The following is a 22,326-nucleotide window of genomic DNA, read 5'->3' on the forward strand; positions in this document are numbered from 1 at the left end:
GAATTTCCACCCTTCACTTCTTCCCCAGCTTTATGTGCTGAGCATGATGCCATGTGATGTGGAATGCCCCTTCCAGCTGTCCTGGCTGTGTCCTCCCCCAGTTCCCTAAGCACCCCCAGCCTCCTCATTGGTGGGATAAGAAGCAGGAAAGACCTTGATGCCATGCGAGCACTGCCCAGCAAAAATGAAAATATCCCTGTACTATCAACACTGTTTTGGTCACAAATCTGAAACTTATCCCACATCAGCTACTGAAAGGAAAATCGACTCCATGCCAGCCAAAACCAGCACACCTGTAAAATGTTTAATTCCACTTTGACTTTGTTGCTGTCATTTTGTATTACAAAACTTCCTGGGTTATTCCTAGTAGTGTCACTGAAAACATCAATACCATAGAATCCCTTTTTGCAAAAATACTAAGCCTTACTTAAAGCCCACCTAACCCACAACTAAAGACTGGGGTTTATTTTCACCCATACTGCTGCTACTGGAAGAGTGTTCTGGAAACTCATTCCTCTGGCACCTATAAATCTTCCTCTTATTTCCAGTTTGGGTGAGGTAACTGACAGTTCCTGTATCACAACATAGTCTTCATCACTAAAAGAGATGTCCTGAACTTATTTTTTCCTTGTGCTTTTAGGGAAAAATCATAGAATTCAACAACTAATAGGGGTAATAACATTTAAATAACAACACTTTAATTTCCTGGTTCTAATTTTTCCCTTTTACATTATGCTAATCAGCTCACCTTTTCCTATACAGATTCTGGTTTTAATTTTTTTTTCTGAATATGTGTAATTATATACAGTATTTTAGAGGAAATAGATGTTTTGAGCGTCTTTTATATTGGGAAATATACTTCTGTACTTCTGTTGGCAATTCCTTAGTAGCTCAGGCCTAAGAAACAGATTTGTCCTATTGAAAGTCAGTGCATATTATAAGTTCAGGTCATCATTTTTGGTAGAGTTTATCAGCATAAGTCAGCATCCAAATAAGCACAGCTGAACTTCACTGATCTCTGCCTTTCATTCCTGTTCCTGTGTATCCTTTCCCTTTGGCCAGCACCATCTATATTCCTATATAGCAAAGCAGACTGAGAAATTTATTCCAGTTTTCTTTCAGCTGGTTTTTCCACCTTACAATTCCTGTACTAACCTCCTTTTTTCCCCAACTTAACTAATCCCTTCTCACTTGGCACCATACAAACACTTCACTGACATAATGGCAGATCACCACCACTGCAATTTTTCCAGAAAATCTGCAACCACAGCGTGTGCCTAATATATAAGTAAGAAATCTTTGGTACCCATGTCCAAATTCAAGTGGCATGACACCACTTGAAGTGAATTTTGTGGTGAAATGAACAAGCCCTAGAAATTGTTCAGCCAATCCGTGGTCCCGTGTTGGCAAACACGACTGGTTAATGAGAAATGAGCCACAGGTGAAGTGAGAAGATCATGGTTAGATGGTGTAGAAGAACAGATGGGGCCTGTGGCCTGTGATGTGGTCCTGCATCAAATGAATAGCATGTCTCAGGAAAAAGGCATAGGAAGCAAAGTCAAAATGGTATGGAAAGAGAATGAGAGGAAGACCAAAAAAAAAAAAAAAAAAAAAAAAAAAAAAAAAAAAAAAAAAGGATAAATGGAGCAATGAAAGGAAAGGGAAGAAAAGAAGAAAATGGACTGCACAAAGCCTAATATTTGGTCCACTATGATATTTCTATCACCATCCCAAAGCAATACACTGAAAGGGTTACTTTCCCACCTCAATCAGGGCTGTACAGAGGTCAAAATACTGTCTTGAGTCAGGACTTGCCTTTTTAACAGGTGCCATGCTTGAAGTACATATTCAATAAAATCTAGCACAATGCCAGTTATGAATCAGCTCTCCCACTCCCAGTATTAATAAAATTTGTGGGTACTATTTATTTTAAAAGATGCTTATAATATATAATTTTAAAGGCACCCCATGTAGCACATAATGGGGCACTGCAAATTGGTTATATAATAAGTAAGTAGAAGAAAGAACAATATAAACAGTGGTTTGCAGCCTTGACCCTATGGTGTTTCCTGCCACAATGAAAGTAAAAACACATGTTCCCTGACAGCCATCAAGCACTTTGTCACTGCTGTTGGACATTTCGATGCCTTAGGGCTTGTCTACATGCAAAGTTATGTTGGTTTCTCTGGGTTTAATTTGCTGCAAAGGGCTATGTGAATTCTTATTTTGACCTAAATCAGACTTGCTTCAGTTTAGTTCAACAAATTAAAGGTCAGATAAAAGCCAAATAACTCTGTTGATTAGGACAATCACTGTTCCAATCAATTGGTTACAATTAGAGTGCTGCCTGTGCTGGCAAAAGCTGACTTTCTAGAACCTTATCTTGATGAAGTCTCACCTATTCCTCAGACTGTCTTAATTGAGTTAAATTGTGCCTGAACGGTCCTTAGGATCTAGTGCCACATGATTAATGTCACCAAGTCTTTGCTTCTGCTGCTGAATGCAGAATATATATCAAAAATAATAATTTCAGTGGGGAAGTACTGGTTACTCTGAAACTTAACTTTTTTTCTTCCACTACCACACCCAAACACAGGCACTTCTCAGCATACCAGTGATGGCAGAAGCAGGGCACAGAGCACTCCAAACTAAACAGGTACATAATACACACACTGAGAAACACTTGGGATTCCCTTAATTCAAAGCCTGCAAGAGCAATTTTACCTTAGTCTTGCTGGGTTAAGTGCTTGGTAAGAATATTTAACACCAGTGCCCAAACACAGGGAAAGCTATATGCTTAGGGAAATGTAATGGAAATGAAGAATTAAATGGATGGAAAACCAGCCAGCATTATTCCAAAGAAGAGTGTCCACAGAAGTAGCTATACCAGTACACTAATAGTAGGACAATCGTAACACTGTAATAACATCAGTACATTTCCTGAATCTTGCTGCAGAGAAGCAAAACTTGTCTTAGTTTTAGAAAGGCATGTCAGCATCCTTATTTCCAAGGAAACACTTCAAGTACTTCCTCTTCAGAGGAACAGCTCACAGCAGAGGTTTTATTTTGCAATTTTGAAGTACTAATTTTAGGCCAAGGCAACTCAGACAGGCACAAGGTAAACTTCACCTAATTGCACCAGCACCGTCACAAACTATCTGTCTCAGAAAACAAACCATTTGTTGAGAAGGAAGGCTCTGCTAGGTCACCCCACCACCTGAAACCTCAGCTACCCCAGAAGCAGCACAACCAGATTGGTGTTTTGTCTGCCTGGGTGCTGCTTTGGGTGAATTAACAACACATGCCACACACCAAACATGTACAGCAAATCCTGCTTCCGAAGGATGGTAAGGTTTGTGGGTTTTTTTTATACCATTAGAGAAAGTCTAGCTCACACTTCAGAACACAAGCAAAAAACACCAAAGTGTTAAAACTTTATGACAGCATAGTCATAATTTTGCCTTTTAAAGACAACATGTCTTCGTGCTTATGGTTAAATTACCAAAATTAGACACAGAAAACATAGAAGTTACATATATTTTGGGGGTTATAAACTTCTGTTAGCTTTCCCACTGTGGTGACCTGTAACACAGTTTGTTTCAATCAGGAAGCTGCACAGGAAAGAGCTGTGCTCTTCCCAGCAGCAGCTTCATAGTGCTTTCAACCTCTTCCCTCACCACCCTCCTTAAGCAAGAATGTGCTTTATGCAACTGCAAGGAAACCACTCGGTTACACCGTGACACAGATCTCGACATCGTGAGGCCTTTCCGTGCGTGTCCTTAGGTGCCACCTCGGACTCCCGCACGCTCCCTGCTCTGCCCTCACCATGGAGGCCACTAAGCGCACTTTGCCCCCGATTTCACATGCAGACAAGCGCCACGCGGACGTACATCCGCCGGCCGAGCCGCCCGCCACCTGCGCTAACGAGAGGCAGGACAGAGCCATCACCCCTTTTGTGTCCCCGCGTCCCAAGGGGACCGGCCGGCCCTTCCCGGGGTCCCGCCGCACCCCCATCCACACCCCAGCCCGCACCCTCCCAAGGGGGATTTAAACCAGACCCCGGAAGCCTACCCTGCCGGCGCAGTGCACGCCGGGAGCTGTAGTCCCAGCTCCCCAGTGGCCATCCTGCCTTTGAGTGGCGTGGGGCAGGGCGGGGAAACCACGAGTCCCGTGAGCCTCTGCGGCGGGGGGGGGCCGGCGTTTGAACCGGCGGCGTTGTTGTTGACGCCATATTGCTGGTGCGGGGGTTACGGCCGGGAGCGCCATCGCCGCCGCCATCGCCGCCGCCCGGGCCCTTCCATCGCCATCGCCCCGCATCGGCCGCCCCGCACCGCGCACCTGGGACCGGCACCGCGTCCCTCGGCACTGCTCGTGTCCCGCCACCGGCCGCGGGCGGAATTTGTCCCGGCCGGGCAGGGTGGAGCGGGCGAGGAGAGCGGAGATCCAGCTGGACTGAACCGGGGTTGCTGCTGCCGCTGCCGGGGCCGCTCCCTAGAGAGAGGCCGGCGGGGAGGCGGCGGAGGCGGCCCTGACGCAGCCGCCCCCTCCTTTCCCTTCCCTCCCCCCCAGCCCACTCCAGACAGCGGGGAAGACGCCTCTGGGCAGGGCCGGCTGCTGCTGTCTCCACCGCTGCCCCTCGCTCCGAGCCCCCTTGGCCGCTCCGCGCCATGGCTTGCGGCGCCACTTTGAAAAGGACTCTGGATTTCGACCCGCTGCTGAGCCCGGCGTCCCCGAAGCGAAGGCGATGTGCGCCATTATCAGCCCCGGCCTCAGCCGCCTCCTCCTCCTTCGCCGCCGCTGCCTCCTCTCCGCAGAAATACCTGCGCATGGAGCCCTCGCCCTTCGGAGAGGTGTCGTCCCGGCTCACCACAGGTGAGGGACGCGGCACTCCTTGCGCCCGGCAGCCCCCCCGGGGCAGTTCGGCGGGGAGGGGGCCGGGAAGGCGGCCGGGAAGCGGGGAGGAGGAAGAAGGGGGGGTTGGGTGGGTCTGGCGTCCCCCTCCAGCCATTTTCTGCCGGGCTGTGCGGCTGGCAGCGGCCGGGGCGATCCCTGCTCGGCTTGGCACGAGAGACACAATAGAAATGGCCGTTTGCAGCAGGAGAGGAGGGGGAGGAGGAGGAGGAGGGACGGGGAGGAAGAAGGGGGGGGCGGGTTGAGCCGATGCGGGCGGGTGGCCATAGGAAAGGGGTCGGTGAAGGCGGGGGGGTGAGATGAGCCTGGAGAAAGGCACCCCAGCGGCGTGGGGGATGGGGGTGCTGTTGGGGGAAAGCTAGATCCTAGGAAAGGAGGAGGCCGGCTTTTTTTTTTTTTTTTTTCCTCCTTGTACCACGGGAGCCTGGATGTGGCAAGGAGAGCCGCAGGGGTGAGTCGGGCTCCGGAAATGCTGGGGGCGGCGGGGACAGGGGTGCGACCGAGGTGGGGCTGGGGTCGGGAGTCGGCGGGGCCCCGTCGGTCCCTTCCTCGCAGACATTATCGGTGGGTCGAGGCGGCGGCACCTCCTCCCGCTGCTCAGACATCGGGGGAGGGCGAGGGGGGCAGGGCGGGGAGGCCGGCCTGTCATCCATCACCCGCAAAACGCCAGGGGGAAAAGGCAAAAGCGAATAAAACAAAGGGGTAATCCCACTTCCCAGCTCCTTAATACGGGCTATCGTCCCGGGTAACCCATTCTGTGGTATCCTTAAAAGTTCCCTAGGAAACCCGAGCGTTAAAAGCGGTTGTGTGCAAGGGTGAGAATTGCCTTTAGGGCAGATAAAATGGGTTCGGGCGGTCTCGTCTGGGAGACACAGGGCAAGACCGAAACCCTTTTACATTTTTAAAGGTGCGAGAGATGAGTCAACCGGCGGCCCTAGAAGCTCGAGGTCTGCTTGTGTAATAGTTGTCAATTAAAAATCAACCGAGTTCTTTTTAGCAGCGAGTAGGGAGAGAAGAAAGGAGCGAATCTTGGTTGGGCACCGAGGATTGGTTGGCCCGTGCCGTGCTTAGTCCAGTGGGCAGCTCCCAGCACTGCTCTCAGGGACGGTGCAGCTCGGCCGTAGCGCCGAGGTACGGATGTGCCCGTGTCCTTTGTGTGCAGGGGAAAAAAAACCCTCTGCAGTTGTTGCAGTAGAATTCCTTCCCCTGTTGTGTTGGGTACTCCCTTTTATAACACGAGTTAGCTCTAGGTTACCAAGCACTAAGTTTTAATGTTCCAATTGCCATCTACACGTAGGACAGTGCCTTGTTTCAATATTCTTAGTTCGTAAAACGGTACCCTACAATACATTTGTTTTTAGCGCTTTTACTCATATAATAAAAAATTGCTATGAGGAAATATAGAGGGCATACAGAGTAAAACTTGGCATCAGTGCGTGATATTTTTTTGAACCTCTAGGAAAGGATCTTGAATGAGTCAGCGGTCTGGGATGAGAGTTGTGATGGATGGCACTCCCTGGTACAGCGAGGCATTGCATGTACTTTGAAATAGATATTTAAAATCAGACCTAATTTAATTATTTTAGAAGATAAGTATTGCTTCTTTGCAGTGTTTTCTTTTGATTTCTTTGGGGTTTGGAGAGCTTAGGTTATGAATATTTGATATAAATATTGTCTGGCCAGTAAATATGTATTGCTGAAAGGAGGCGAATCAATAAAATTTTCAGAAGAGACAACCTAGAGCAGTTTTTGAGGTAATACCTAAGCTTCCACTCTAACCATTCTGAAGGGCTTAAAAACTGAAATGTTACTGAAATTGGACAAATACAGGCCTCTTTGTCTCCTGAGAAAATCAGAGGTGCAGGTGGTAATCCGTGTGAAAAGGTGATTGGTGTACAGACAAGGGTTATTTTATGTATAAAAAATGTGTTTAATATAATGAAGAGTGAATGACAGTAAATCAAAATGTCTCCTCCAGCACTTGAATACTCCTAAGCAGAGCGGGAAGCATTTATAAGTTGTGCACGTTTACATGGGTTTTGCTTAAAAGCTCCCTCTGTGGTTTCCGTTACAGAAAAAAAAAAGATCTTTATACCGTGCTGGTATAAATGCATCTGTTAATCAGCTTGCTTAGCTTTAAATTTCAGTTAAATTTGGTGGTGTTATCACATTGTATATATTTCATTTCAACCCTCACTAAGCAAAATAGAGCTCATAATTTTAGAGGCCTGTTGAAAGGATGTCTGTGATTCATCTAATTTTGTAAATGTACCTGTGAACTAATAGTTAGCATTTTTCCTGGTAGTCACTTGGAAAAGTCAGATGGTTTATTCTAGAGCTCTGACTTAGGTTGAGGCCTAGTGTGCTGCAGAAATATATATTGCTTTCCATTAACTCTGAAATGAGTTCACGTGACCATTTCTGATGCAGATGTCTGCATTCGGGTCAGATAAATCTTGCTGTATGTGTGAAAAGAATTCCAGTCCGATTTAAAAAGTGTTACCAAGTCACCATTCCGTGTTAGTTTTTGTGTTGGGAAATTTATTAACAACAGCCAGAATTCAGTTGACTAGACTTGGGCTTTTCTCAGCCTGTTACTGTAATCCTTAGATTTCCAGCACTTAAAAAGTGTCTGTCTGAATTTTGTGTAATGAAAATGAACGTTCATATGAAGTCAGAGCTCCGGATATAAAGGACCTGATGCTTAGACTTAAGTTCATGCTTAAACATTTTTCTTCTGATACTCTGACCTGATAATGTTTTAACTTCACACAGTGGAGACCATATCAGCACCAGGAGTTCTTACCACATCGTTCCTCTTTTCAAAAATGAATTATCTGGAAGTAGAATGTTACAGATGGATTGAGGGGTGTGTGAGGAACTGAGAATACAGTGTGGTAGTCAGATGAGAAAGCAGCTGTCTGTGTAGAGTGGTCATAGACAAATAACCAATGTCTGTTGGAGAGAGGATAGGCTTATTCAAGATGAAATTTATCTCTCACAAGAGTGTTTTAATATTTTGTGGTTATTTGAACAGCTGTTAGGTCACTTCCAGTTTCTCGGTGAATTTGGCAGCCAAACTGTAATTGTGGCTTTACAATCTGTACTTTCTGTGGAATTGTGCTTACTGGCTTGAGCCATACTCATGGGTATGTTTGCTAATTTTTGAGTAGCATTATTTGCATATAGAATTATGTTTTAAAAACTGTGTTCATTATAAGCAGTGCAGAACATACCTGCCTGGTGTAAAACTGGTTTAGTTTTGAAAGAGTGGCTGCTCTTAAATATTTTTCTACTGCTTGAATTCCACAGATGAGTTTCAGTTTCATGTAAGTTCTAGCTATCAATGAGACTGTTTTGTGTAATCAGAATAACTGCACCTGGGTCTGGATGCTGCCTATGTGTTATGGATGCACTTGTTGGGTTTCCTCTGAAGTCCAGAGGATGCTTTTCTGTTTCAAAGCTGTTAAATGAATTTAAGGGTGAAAGGAGAAAACATTGGCAGTATTATTTCTCTGTTCTCTGTTGGGTTTTTGGAACCATTGTTTGCAGTTTTACCTGGATGAAAGATTGTTTGGGAGAGGGGAGAAAAAAAGAAAAAACTACACTTAAATTTTTTAAATTCATAGGCAGGTTAGTTGTTGAAAACCTGCATGTCTGCACATTTCTGAGATTGAAGCTACAGTGGGAAATACAGTTGAAAGAAATTGGGGGGGACAAGGGAGAAATAATGTTGGTCTTGGGGATTTAAATCTCCTAATTCCTGGTACATAGAAACACTGAAGACAGACTGACATAGCAAGTTTTTTTTCCACACTTCATCCAAAACCAGAGGTGAACTTAAAAGACTTCTGTGCAGTCAAAAAGGATGAAATCATTTGAAAGTCCACCGACTTGAGCACATGCAATTTTTCCTCCATCTGAAATATTCATCTGCTTCAACACTTCCCCAGCAACTAACTAATGTTGCAGACTGAAACCCAGAGTGGGTGGAGCTGTTGAGAACAGCCTCCTGTGAGGGACTCTTTACAAATAGAAGGTAGATAAATTTGCCTTTAGAATGTCCTTTTTCTTTCACGGAAAAGTCTGAAAAGCGATTGATGTAATTGACACAGTTTTTCAAAGTTAATGCTAGAAAATGTCTTTGACCTTTTTGGATAGGAGGAACTGTTCGTCTTCCTGTGGGCTGTCCTCCTACGACCTTTGAGTTGCCTCTTGAGCAAACTGAACTACTTCTGTCTGAAACTTGGTCAGGCAATGGCCAGGCATAGGTTTGGCTTTTGAATGAACAGATCCAGTGGCTTTGGAATGTGACATATTAGTAGTGCTGCATCTCTTTCTGCTTAATTTCTGTTTTGTTAACTTATCCACATGTGTATTTATTGCTAAATTGTCTCGGTGAAATGCCAAGTTTCTCATTGCGCTCCAGTATTGCAGAAATCATTAGGATTTTAAAAACCAAAGCATTCCCACCCCTTAAAGTCATGTAATGGCTGCATCTGGACTTCATAATTTAATTTATATGAGAAATTTCTGTATAGATGCCTGTGGTGACTATAAATGTTTAAGAGCCTTGGTTGTAGATGTCATAAAATGTTGAAGCCCTTTTTTTCGTTTCAATGGCAAGTCTGATAAATGCAGTGTGACAATTTTTTATGTGAAGGGAAAGATGTAATTGCTGTGTCTAATACATTTTGCATTGCTTGATTTATTTTTCATTCCTCAATCCCTTGATCAGTAGAACTGGGACTTCCTGAAATAATACATTTGCAGAATGAGCTAATGCATATGTGAGCATCCAGCTTGTGAGAGAACCAGAATTTTTGTCAGCCTGAAACCTGAAGTAACTGGATCTCCTGAGGTGGCCTGCTCTGTGCCCCAGTCTGTGGCAAGCTGCTTCTGTCCCTTCTGTGGCTGTGGTCGGTGGCTGTGAGGTGTCCATGCACCTGTTATCACGTTATCAGTGTTTTCTCTCTGGTGGGGAGCATGCTTTCCAATAGTATAAATCCTGTTACTGACCTCTTAACGTGCCTGATTGAGAAACATGGCTGGAGTGGTTGACATCTGAGGCTAAAGCAAGAGAGTAAGAAGAATATTTGGGTTGTTTTAATTTCTGTCTCTGCCAGGGTTCCCTGGTTAAGTAGAAAAAAACCCCGAGAAGTACCTTTATCCATTGCTCTGCTGCAGTGCTGCTGTTAGGGGAATCTGGCATCTTAAAATTAACATTGTATGTCAGTAGTGTGGTGGTGTGACCAAAAGTAGGAATGTAGGCTACATCAACTAGGTGTTGCATAAGGTTGAAGGCCTAATGGAAATGTTATATGTTAATTTGAACTAGGATGGTGGAGCAGTTTTGCTTTAACAGAAGCTGAAATCCCTAAAGATGTATGCCACTGACATCAGGATAGCTTTGATTGATTACTAAGAAGAAATCTCAGGCATGGTTCAAGTTTGAATGCATATGTTGAATGATGACATTGCCAAATGAAACCTGAGCTAAAGGTTCCATTTCAGGCCTGGAAGACTGCTACTCTGATTGCAGCACATTGAGTCACCTTCCTGTGTGTTTTGCTGAATTTTCCTTTCGTTAAATGAGAGAAGTCAGGAACTGTGATGTGAAATTGATAGCTTAAAATCAAGCCCAAAGAAGAAAGTCCTTCAGGTGAAACAAGCAGCACCTTCATATTTGATAAGCAGTTATTAAAATGAAGAAAATAATTGTTTGCCTTTTAAACTTTCTAAGTTGAACTGCCATTTTCTTTGTACATAATTTCTAGGTAATTACAGGTCAGGGTGAAGTAATTAGATGGCAGAATTTTGAAAAATATTAACTTGACTTATCAGGAATTAAAGAAAGTAGGAAGACTACATCACTCCTTGGAAATGAATATTTGGCTTTGCAATCCATTAGTGTGACAATTATATTTCAGATGTCAAACTTGAAGTCTGATTTACCCTGTTCATATTTCATCCTCTCTTCATTTGGAAATCTTTGTTCTGCAAATGGCATCTCAAGTTCTGAAAGATGTTTGCAGAATTTAAAGTACCTGGGTACTCAACTTTATGCTCTCAGTAAACAGCAAAAAAAAAAAAAAAAGAGTATCCATGTATTTCATGATATTTGGGTATATTTGACTGAATCCCTGATGCCTTCGGTGGTCATGGTGAGACAATAGCAGTTTTAATTTGCCGTTCTTGATCTTAGCCTTGAACCTGAAAGAGCAGGGGGGCATAAAACAGATTATTGTGTAACTGGTAGAGATTGATAGGGATGTTGAATTTGAAATGCTATTTAAGAAGTACTAATTCATTTCTGTGTGTTAGCAGTGTGGCTTTTTCTTGCTGCTACAGCATATTCGCAAGTCTGGTTTTCACTCAGAGCACCTGTGCCTGATGTTTCCTGTTCAATAGCTCTGTGCTTTCAGAGGCATCTCTAACTAGTAAAAAACACTGAGCACAAGGTCACACTGAGATTATGAAGAAACTGAGGGTAGGCCACAATGATGTGTGTTTCATCATATTAAATATATTCCTTTTGTAATCTCAGATCAAATCATTGTCTGAAATGATTTGTACAATATCATTGTACAAATGTAGGATGTATTTGAATGTACAATATCTGATTTGAACTTCAGTGTATGTTCAAGATGGATGAAAGCTTTTGTTAAAAATATCTAATAAGTTGTGATATACGTGATGCAAGTTCTCACTTAAAATTTATAGTCTTAGAGCAGATGATAGATTTTCTTTAATGAGTGTACTTTCAGGTTCTAATTTTTTATGAATAAAATAATTTGCTAACTAAAATGCATGTTATTTTTTAAAGGACAATTTGGGCCTCCACACTGAGGCACATAAAAAAACTGTGCTATTTGACACCAGTTCAGTGCACATTTTAAGTCAGTTGTGCACTGCAGAGAGAACAGTCAGAACTAATTGGAAGCTGGAGAAGTTGAAAAACTGAACTTGAAAAAGCAGGAAGGTTTTCTGGAAGCAAAAGTAGGTTGGATCTACTGATTCTAAGCTTTGTTTAACTGGATCAGTTAAAATTCTTTAAATTCTTTGTTTAAAATTCTTTACAGTTGGATGTCTGCTGTATAGGTGGTGTTCAGAAGTTGTCTGGTTTGCACTACCTTAATATTTCATGGCTTCCTGCAAGTGCTGAGATGCTATAAAAATGTTGTTAATATATTTGTGTGGAATTACAAAACAGAACAGTAAATGGAAGAAGCAACTTGGTGCATTTAAGCAGTTTTTCTTACTATATTAGATTATTTTCATTTGGCATTCAGATTTTCATTAAATATGCCTCATAAGTATTTGCAGGCTTACATTTCACTTCACAGTGAAATAGTTTTAAGTCTAAGATTTTATGCTACTGTAGGTTAATAAGAATGTCTACTTAGTGTTTGCTGATATAAAAATGTGCCTGCTTAATTTGAAGCATTCCTGGTCTCATCATTCATGTGAGATGTCAGTGAAAGTTTGGTGCTATGTTAAACTTGCATTTCTTGGCTGTTGTTCTCCCGTTTATAAGAGGTGGATATGGGAAGTGTGAGATGAGTCAGTCTCCTTGCCTGCTCTCAGCAAGGTACTGAGAATGCCTTGCAGTCCAGTTCTGTGCTGAGCAGCTGTGCCTTAAATCTTCTAAGTTAGTCTGAATGGAGGAATCCCATTCACCAAACCAGGTTATGGGCATGCTTGGCAAGTGTTCAGTCAGTGCTTAACATTTCAGGCTTTTTTTCTCCTCCTTGCACTGTAGTCAGTGTCATGTTTAAATAGTCCTTTCTCTTAAACTTGGCTTAGTTCTATACCTTCAGCTGAAGTCATAGAATGCCAGCTGTTATAGTGATTTTGTCAGGATGGGGATCTCCTGGATATGTCAGTAGTGTTTCTTGAGATTTTTGATTTTCACAGCAAGATTTGAAGGTGGCAATTTAAAAAGCGTTGCCAAATTAGAAGTAGATGAAATTGCTGTAATATCATTGAGATGTCTTGTCCACAATTCAGTATAATTCAGAATAGAGTAATGTATCTTTGGTGCACAAATCTTGATTTTCTATCCTAGTTGTTGTTATTTTCCCAAAGTCCACACCTGATTTCTCTGCCTCCTCTCCCTGTTTCCCCCCTTGCTTTTCCTCCTTCTATCCTGGCTGGTATGTTAACATTTTCTCTAAATTATTCCTTGTTTAAATTCTAGGTTTTGTTAGGACTGAAGGAGACATAGCATATGATTATTGATTTAACTCTTGCAGTTTCATCAGTTGACCAGAATCTGTTTGCTTTTTTTGTCCTTAATGATTTTGGTGGTTAATGTGGTTTGAAAATGTTTCTGCAAAAATATGAAAAGGAGAAGTGTAGAAAATAGTTTTATTCAAGATGTTACACCTGAATTTTGGCTGACTTTTTTGTAGTTCACATGGAGTTCAGAAAGTATTCTGAAGGCCAGGACCAAGTATTCATAGTGAAGCATGGTCATGGTGTATCATGTTCTTCAGTTAATACAAGTGCAGTGTGGATATGTGCAGTCATGTTTCTCACGGTGTAAGCATGCTTTAGGACAGATGATGATAGGAGCTGATTTGGTTCCCATTCAGAATTATGCAGTATCACTGGAGCCAGAAGAGCACTCGATTTTGAGGAGAAGTGTTGTTCTGCCACCATAATGCCATTGGGTATAATATTGTTAGGCCACTCTCTGAGTGGTGTGTGGGTGGATGCACATGATCAGCTCTGCATGGGATTCTGTTTGATTTTGGAAGCCTGGCTGCATCTTGGTTTAAGATTACTTATTTGCTTTGGTACTGCACAGGAGTGTTTGTATCTTGTCCTACAGAAAGTATGAATCCTCCATCCCCCTGCACCACTTTCTTGTGGTTTCTTCTCTTAATTTACCTGCTGTGCTTTTTTATTACTGTTTCATTACTCTCTTCTGCATTTGCTGCTTCTTTGAACCATATTACTGACCTCCCATTGGAGAGTTGAAAATTTTACAGCTGCAGGCTTGGGATTGAAAAGGTATCAAGTCCTTAATCAATGGACATTATCCAAGAAGCTCCTGTGCTGACACACACTCCTGTTGGCTCAAAACAGTTTTCTCTCTTTTTGTAAATTGGAAGTCTCTAGACTGACTCATGGAATTGAACCATGACAGTATTTAAACAACTGAACTGAGAATTGTGTTTGCTTCCACTTGGTGTAGCAGAGGCTTCAGTCACTGACTGAGAAGGTGGTAGCTGAAGGTACCTGCATCACATGGCTCCTTACTAGAAATGTTCAGATATGGAACCTCAGCAGCACATGGATTACAAACACGAAATTTGGTTTAAGTTTCCATGCTATTGTATTCGCAAAATGTGACAGAAATAGGAAGGGTCTGAGTGGAGTCCTTTGTAACTCTGACGTGATCCTTTGAATTTATATGTAGCTGAGTTTTGGAAAGTTGTCCTTGCTAAAAAGTCTAAAAGTGTCATTGGAAGCCAGTTGTGCAGGTAATTTTTTCTTGAAGCATTTGAGCATTTGAAAGTAAGAGTTCTCATAAAGGATGAGAATCTGTCAAAATTTCTTTATAGGAAGAATATAAAAAATAGAAAATTCTTTTTTTTTTCTTAAGTATTTTACATTGCTAGATGATATGCAGTTATGCCACTGATGCACCTGAGAGCCATTTGGTATGTGGAATTTCAGAGAGAAGGCACACAGGATTGGTAGTTGTGTTACAAGGATTAGTTTTTCCCTTATGATTCTACAGCGGAGATGAGATAATTTAAAAACTTGCTGTACTTCATTCATTGCAATTAAAAGCTGCACTACATATTGCCATACTCCTTTGAAAGAGGCCGTTGATCCATCCACTGTGTTTTATTTGGATAAATTTGAGACTGTCAGAAATGTTGTGAAAGGCTTTTGTATTTTTCCTGTCAGTTTCCAACTCTCATATTTTAAGCAGTAGATGCTTAATGCATGTTGTCTGAATTGTGTTTTCCTCTTCACTGTGCTGCCTGTAGGACAGCCTGCAGAGAGGAATGGCATGTCACATGGCTGTTTTATTCTTGAGTGTCTTGTTACTCTTAATTCTGTGAGTGATAAATGCTGTGTGGGAATGAAAGATTAAATGAAAGATTAAGTATATGAAGCAAAGATAATTAATACAAGTTTTATTGACAAATTTTTGTCCATGCACATTGTATCATTCCTGAATTTTAGGATGCTGGGTTTTTTTGTTAGCAGTAGTCTGGTGCCAATACTTGACCTCAAATAAGAACAGTTTTGCTGGTGTTCTCCTGGTGAAAATAGCCTGGGTTACCTTTCTTTTAATTAGTTTAATGGTTTTATGTCTTAGGTAAGACACTGTTTTTGCAGGTCACGTTTTAACAGTCTGCCTATCCTTTATCATCTGCTATTTATCTACAGCATTTGATGTTTGAGTGGAAATCAAGCAAAATGGTGAAATATAAAGATAATTATTTTAGGGTTTTTTGTTGTTTTTATTCCTCTTTTTAGAACAAATTCTGTACAACATAAAACAGGAGTACAAACGCATGCAGAAGAGAAGACATTTAGAAAATAGCTTCCAGCAGACAGATCCTTGTTGTTCTACTGATGCACAGCCACATGCATTTCTCCTCACTGGACCAGCTTTGCCAGGTACTCAGATAATTCTGTGTAATTTTCCTATGTTTTCTTAGACTCTGCTTGTGTAAACAACTTTTCTAGTTACTTGGTGGTTTATGGCACCTTGTCACCAGTTACTGTTGTTTTTTGGCCATAAATTGTGTGTAATTCTGCTGTATTCTGTTATTGTGTCAGATTCCATTTGAGTAAATAGTTCTCCCCATTACCTGTTGTGTTATGACACATTCCCACTAGTTACTGCTGCTTTTGTTGGCAGTAGTGCTGTTGGTCTGGAAGATGGTAGCTTTGCATTTTAAAAATTGGTCAGAGAAAAACCTGGCGTTGTTTTCAGGAGACCATCCTGCCTGCTGTCACTGATACTGTAATAGGCTTTGCAGAGCAGCTGTCTTGGCACCAATATACTGCACTATAACTTTTATTTATAATAGAAGCTTAAATTTGTGTGTGGCAGCTGCCATGTAAATGGTGTTCACAGTGTTTGCATGATGTTCCTGGGGTTTTGATGGTTGTGAGTGTTGTGCATTGCAGATGTTTTCCTTTTTGAGCATCCAGTCCTGCTTCAGTAGTAATTACGAGGATCAAAATCTTCAAATGTTTTGTAAAGTTCCTTTAATGTAAAAAGTGTGAAAAAAACTGATTATAAAAAACTGGTTCTGATCTACTTGTAATTGTAAATTGGTATGCCTAAATATTTACTCTTAGGTACTTCATCTGCAGCATCATCACCATTGAAAAAAGAACAGCCCCTGTTTACTCTCAGACAAGTTGGAATGATCTGTGAACGTTTGCTGAAAGAACGTGAAGAGAAAATCCGTGAAGAGTATGAAGAAATTTTGACCACAAAACTTGCAGGTATCTTACAGTTCAGAATAATATAAGTCAGAGTGATTTTGAAAGCTTAAAACTTCTCTTATTTTTGTTATAGAGTGTATGCTTTTTTCTGACCTAATCTGATGAAGGAATGGGCTTGCATACATGACAGAAAAAATGTTTACTCCCTTTGATAGGTTTTTTCCTTCTGTGCTGCTTTGGATTGAAAGTATGACTCTTATTTATTACTACTCAGTGAAGACAGTTTTATTTCAGTTAGAACTTTCTCTTGCTACTGTGTCTGAATTGACAATTTCCCTTTTTTTTTTTTTTCCCTTCTTCAGAAAGACTGCCTGTAGAGAGCTCTTTTTGAAGGACTGTTTTGTTTTGTTTTGTTTTTTTCCTGCTTGGGAACTGACTTCCTTTTTCTGGAATTTGGCAAGATGACAGTACCTAAGATTTCCCTTTCTCTTCCCAGTACTTAGCATTACACTGCTGCTAGCAGTGTTTGGTATCTGCTTGAGAGTCAGTTCAGCTTTTTTTCTGATGCTCCATGTTGAATTCTTTTAGAATTCAGCTGAAATTCTTGGCACCTGATGCCAGCTTATCTTTCCATCAAGATCATGCTAATGTCAGCATTGTAAATATGACCTTTCTTCAGTTTTTGAGATCCTTTACTTCTAAGCCTCTTGCTAGCATTTGAGCACCTAAATTCTTGTGCATTCAGAGGTAGGTGCTTTCACAGTATGATGTGGAGTCTAATTTAATATCTAGTGTGATGATAATGAAAATCTGAGCACACTGTTCTGCAGATGTGCTTTTGAATACCTACAGCTGTTGTGCTTCCCACCTGAAAACACATCAGAATTAAAGTTGGCAGATCTCTTCAAGTGGGAATAAAACCTTTTACAGGCATGCACATGCAGAAAGTCACCAGGCTTGTGGGTTGCTTGTGATAGTATTGTCTCTGCACCCGAGATCCTGTCCATGTTCTGCACCTGCTGATCTGTGTAAGAAATTGCAATTGTTCTGTGTCCCTCTTAATCTGCGTCTACTTAAAACTACAACTAAAGCCATACTTCTGCTTGGAGCCTGGTGTTCCATTCCAGTGTTGTTCTTTTTAACCTGCTTCAGCCTGATGAATTAGGACTCTATAGAACTTTTTCTCCTAATTTGTGTATGTTAGGAATTGAGTAATTTCCTGTATTTTCTTAAATTCATTTCATTTAGCAGGATTCATAACCATTTGAAGACCAGATAGATTCACATTTCTTCCAGACACTTTTGGAGTACAAGCTTGTAGTTCTTTACAAACAGGAAGCCCTTCTGTCAAGTTTGTTACATGTGCTCTGTCTCTTGGTCCCAAAAGGAGCATTGTTGGGTTTGTTTTTGGGAAAGGGAGGGGATGAATTCTATCTGGGAGCTGTGGTTTAGTGAGATGATTTAGGTTTACTTGTTCTTTCCATGGTGCTCACCAAAAGAGCAATTAGGAAGATCATGTTACTGCATCACATGTATTAAGCCAGTAATACATTTTCAACGTTATATGAGAATTTAAAGACTGGCAAAAGAATTTAGACATTCCCTACATGGAAGGCCAGTTATGGTTGTCTGCTGACAGAATGGTTATATCCTTTTCTAAACTTCATGCAGGAAGGTGATACTCCTTGTTAAAAAGTGAAGTCAAAGGAAATGTTAACTGGAAATTCCATAATAAATCTCAGTTGAATAGCTTCTTTCAAGTTACCCAAGATGCAAACATTCAGTTAAGTATTTTCTGAACCAGAGTTGTCATGTAGGTAGTTAGCCACATATTGCCTATTCTTTCCTTCTTCCATGTTCCTTGCAAGCAGAGTTGCTTTTTATGCAGAATAAATGTTTGGTAAACGGAAAACTCAGATCATTGTAATGCTCTGATTTCTCTTCCTGCCTATGTTACCTGAAACTGCTGTGTTAGCACAAACTTGGTTTTGCAAGAGCCTTAGCAAAACACAAGCTTGAAAGGTTTTAAAGAATTTCTGAAGAACAGCCTTTTATAGTAGTTTAATTGTATTTATGTTCATGTCATTTAGCCACCTGATTTAAAATAGTTAGGATGTATATGATACAGCGATGTAAGTATTTGTGCAGTGTTCACTTATATTCTCAAGTAGTTAACTGTAGGCTGCTCCTACCTTTTGATTACTTAACTTCTCAATCTGACTGTCACAAGAACGGGGCTTTTTTAGTAATTGGATTTAAAAAAAATTGCAAAGCCCTAGTTCTAAGATGATGTTACAAAGCAGCTGTGTATGCTGACTTCCACCTTAATTTGCAAGGTTGATTTTGGCCTTTAATGCATGCTTCTGGGAAAAATTCTAGTTGGTGTTACTTTTTGAAAGGGTTTCAGTGCACTGGATCCTTCAGTGTGCTCTTTGTGTTGTTTTGTTGTTTGGCTGAAGTCACAGGGCTGCTAAGAGCTGCTGGTCAGAAGTGCAGGGAAGCAGGTCCTGCCTGTGGGCAGGGGGGAGCTGAGCTGGCCACCGTGACCGCAGGGCCCTTGGGCAGGGATGAATGAATGTGCTCCCACCTTTGGGGCTGCTCCGTGCTTGCGGCTGCTGCTGCACTGCTTGCTGATTACTGACACCCTGTTTACTTCAAAGGTGAAGCTCATCCCTGCAAGAGGATGGGGACTTTATTGGGGCAAACCTGTGGGACTAGGAACCACTACAAATCTAACTGCATTTTTGGTTGAAGATTGTCTTCTTTGACCTTGCCCTTTTCTCAGAACACCCCACATTGCTGCACATGTATTTTTCCACAAGGGAGGAAGGGGAATGGAGAGGAGCGGCATCTGGTAGATATTACTCTCCTTGTTTAATTTCCTAATTCTGAAAGGTGATATCCTGCTGATGAGTGCAGTATTAAAACTGAATAAAATATTACAAATGTGTTTGTATGGATGTGTGTATAGAAAGAATAACCTTTCTGGGAGATAACAGTTCAAACAGTGCTTAGTTCAAAGCCAAGTATGTTTCATATAAAAATTTCATTTCAGATGACACAGTTACTGTTTTCATGCAATCCACAGTCAACTGTATGTCTCCCATAGCAGCTGCTTCTGTGATTAGAATTACTCAAAAGTTAGTCACTTAGCATTTCATCCTTTTAGTTTCTTGTTTGCTTTTGATTTTCTGGCAGTCAGCAAATACAATTTCTAACTCTGTAGCAAATCCCTTTCTCCTGTACTTTTGTGTTTCCATTTCATTAAATTAATTTTCTTATATCTGGTAGTGGTAGAAGCAGACAAGTTATGTTTCCAACCCTAGTACTGACCTTTATGCCTTGTTTTCTACTCTGCCCCCATTATGGATCTGTAAAATGGGCACACTTCGTTTCTTCAAAATACAGTGTGTGATACTTAGCAAGTGTGAGGTATATTGAGATCTTTGTTACATGCAGCATAATTCTCTTTGAGTTTACTGCCATCTTTTTCATTTACAGAAGTTTGTATGGGAGAGTCTTTTAATTAAGGGGCCATTAGCTTAATTGTTCTGGAGGATAAAAAAAGAAATGGCAGTTATGAACTGTATGAAGTTATTTAAAACTACTGCGAGTTTGGGGGTGTGTTCAGCTTGTATGATTTCTGTGTATAAAAATTAGCCCTGAGTATTTTTCTGCTGGATTTAAATTTAATCCTCATCCTTGCAATGTTCCATCCTTGCAGAACAATATGACGCATTTGTGAAGTTCACGCATGATCAGATCATGCGACGATATGGAGAACAGCCTGCCAGTTGTGAGTATCTCTTTCTTCTGGTCCCTGGAGCAGCATTGAATTACCAAGTGTTCAATAATTTAAATGGCCATTGTTTGCTGTTAAGCTGCTAGGCCCCTAGGTAAAATATTCAAAACTGAGAATATGGAGTATTGAGATTGAAAGGGAGGTGTGAGAGAAAATGCAGCTTGTGTTTAAAACATCTAGACCTGGTTTCCCATAGCATGCTGGAGTTTAGTTTTGAAACCAGTTTTGATACTACCATAGAAGATTTGCACAGAGCTGATACTTGTTAGTGCTGTCATTAACTGTTCTTTTTTTTTTCTCTTTCCAGATGTTTCATGAATCACACTTTCTGCATATGTGGGCTGCCCTATACACCCTGTTTTATTGTTGCAAGCTGTCCCAGTAAAGACTTGCAGCAATGCCATATTTTTTCCCCCCTGTGAACACAGGTTATTTCAAGCTTTTGTCAGTGGCAACCACTCTTATGCAGCAACTGGTTTTGGAGTGCTCCCTGATGTCAGTACCACCTGGATGTGGACCTTTGCTACCTGTAATAATACCAGTGGCCTCATTTGCTGTATCATTACAATTTGGCTTCTTATGTTAATAAGTTTGAAAAAGTAAAGGATTAAAGCTGGTGTTCTAGAAGTTGCCCTTCACTGGTTGTGTAAATAAAAATGTAGAATGACACTTCTGACTGAAGTTAGTGTGGTTTTCATAACTGTGCACTACAACAGAGCTGTAATCACAGTTAAGTTAGAATGTAATCCCAGGACAATTTTGAGCAAATAGCCCACAGTACTGCCTGTGAAATAGTGAAGGAGGGCATTTCTGTATTCCATTACTTTTTTGGGGGTTAAGAATGGGTTTATATGATTTCTCATTTTTGTAGTTTTTATTTATTCTATCAGTCTTTAACAAATGTTTATTGCTGCAATTTTTCAGTGTATCATTGTTTTACTGCCCTTGTAGTACTGGAATTTAGTTGGAAGAATAAAACATTTACTTCTAATCTGTTTGTTTTTAATATGCAGGTGGAACTTTTACTGTGTATGAATAAACTTAAATCTGAGTGTTTAAATGAAAATTTTATTTACTAGCAATAGTGGGTGAGTCAGTTTTAGATCAGGAGAAGGAGGTGGATTAAAATCTCAGGTCATTCTTCAGAGACAGAGAAATCTTTCTTACATCAGCTGTAGTGTTTTGTGTTGAGGAAGTTTGTTTGGTACAGAAGGGACACAAAACTGGTGATGTAACTTGCTGCAGCTGACTCAAACAGCAGCTGCACTTGCCTTCCTTCAGATTTCAGTGACACATTAAAGGAAATGTGTTCATGAGATAGAGCAGGTGCCTGTACTGCAAGCTGGAACAGTGTAGCTATTGCAAGAGCTGAAGGTGTGTAATGCCTGTGAAGGGTTGAGAGCCTTGTTGGATGCATTCAGCTGTTGACAGACTGCTGTGTTGGTGCTGCTGTCTGGGCAGTGCTGGGTCTCTGAATCACTGCACGTTTCCTACATGGCAAGTCAGATCTGTGTGTTGTGGGGTGGGAGTATTGCTACCAATGGCCTTCAGTTACCTGCTCTGGGGACAAGAAAGCAGTTCCAAAATAATAATTATCAGCTGCTGTCTTCTCTAATTTACTGTCAGCTTCTGGTTAAAGGGAAGTCTGCTCTGTGATAGATCTATGTCCCATCTCAGATTAACAGAGGAATTTGAGTTGAAGCTGGTAGATGAACTTGACAGTTGGCTCATGGTATCAGAGAAACCTTGTGATGAGCTCTACTTTTTGGTGAATTCTTCCACTTAGGAGTGAGATTGAAGGTTCAGAATTGGAACATTGCCACAGTATCAAGTATTTTCTGCTCACTTCCCTGAAACCTGTCTTGCCTAAATATTTGGAGTATCTCTGTTTTCTGAGTCCCAGAAATGAGAAATCTCTGCTAGACTCCCCTCTCAGGTCTTTTTTCACTGAAGATAAAACTGTCAAGGGCTGTAATTTCTGTTGTCTGCCTTGAAGTCCTCAGTCCCTCTCCTTCCTGCTCCTCACTTTTTGACCTCCTTTTATTAAGCTGCCCAAGCTAGGAAAATCACTGCTGCTAGATGGACCACCATGCAAATTCTGGCATCCTCATGAATCTCATGTATTTTCTGTGTTCTTATCCTTTTTTTGGGATATTAAGATTTATAAATAAGAAGTGATGTCATGC

General features: G+C 41.2%; 1 protein-coding gene across 2 annotated transcripts; it reads left to right on the top strand.

Annotated features, from left to right (window-relative positions):
- Positions 1–4,226: 4,226 nt before the first annotated feature.
- On the top strand, positions 4,227–21,131 carry AKIRIN2 (akirin 2). 2 transcript variants are annotated; one of them, XM_058802125.1, is made up of 5 exons: positions 4,227–4,872; positions 15,415–15,558; positions 16,249–16,398; positions 20,063–20,134; positions 20,448–21,131. In XM_058802125.1, the coding sequence occupies exons 1-5, from the start codon at positions 4,668–4,670 to the stop codon at positions 20,456–20,458; spliced, it is 582 nt and encodes a 193-aa protein (XP_058658108.1). In that variant the 5' UTR covers positions 4,227–4,667; the 3' UTR covers positions 20,459–21,131. The 2 variants fall into 2 exon arrangements, with proteins under 2 accessions (XP_058658108.1, XP_058658110.1); XM_058802127.1 differs by having other exon boundaries at positions 16,264–16,398.
- Positions 21,132–22,326: the final 1,195 nt, after the last annotated feature.

This window comes from Ammospiza caudacuta, chromosome 3 (assembly GCF_027887145.1).
Source record: "Ammospiza caudacuta isolate bAmmCau1 chromosome 3, bAmmCau1.pri, whole genome shotgun sequence".
Lineage (NCBI taxonomy): Eukaryota > Metazoa > Chordata > Aves > Passeriformes > Passerellidae > Ammospiza > Ammospiza caudacuta.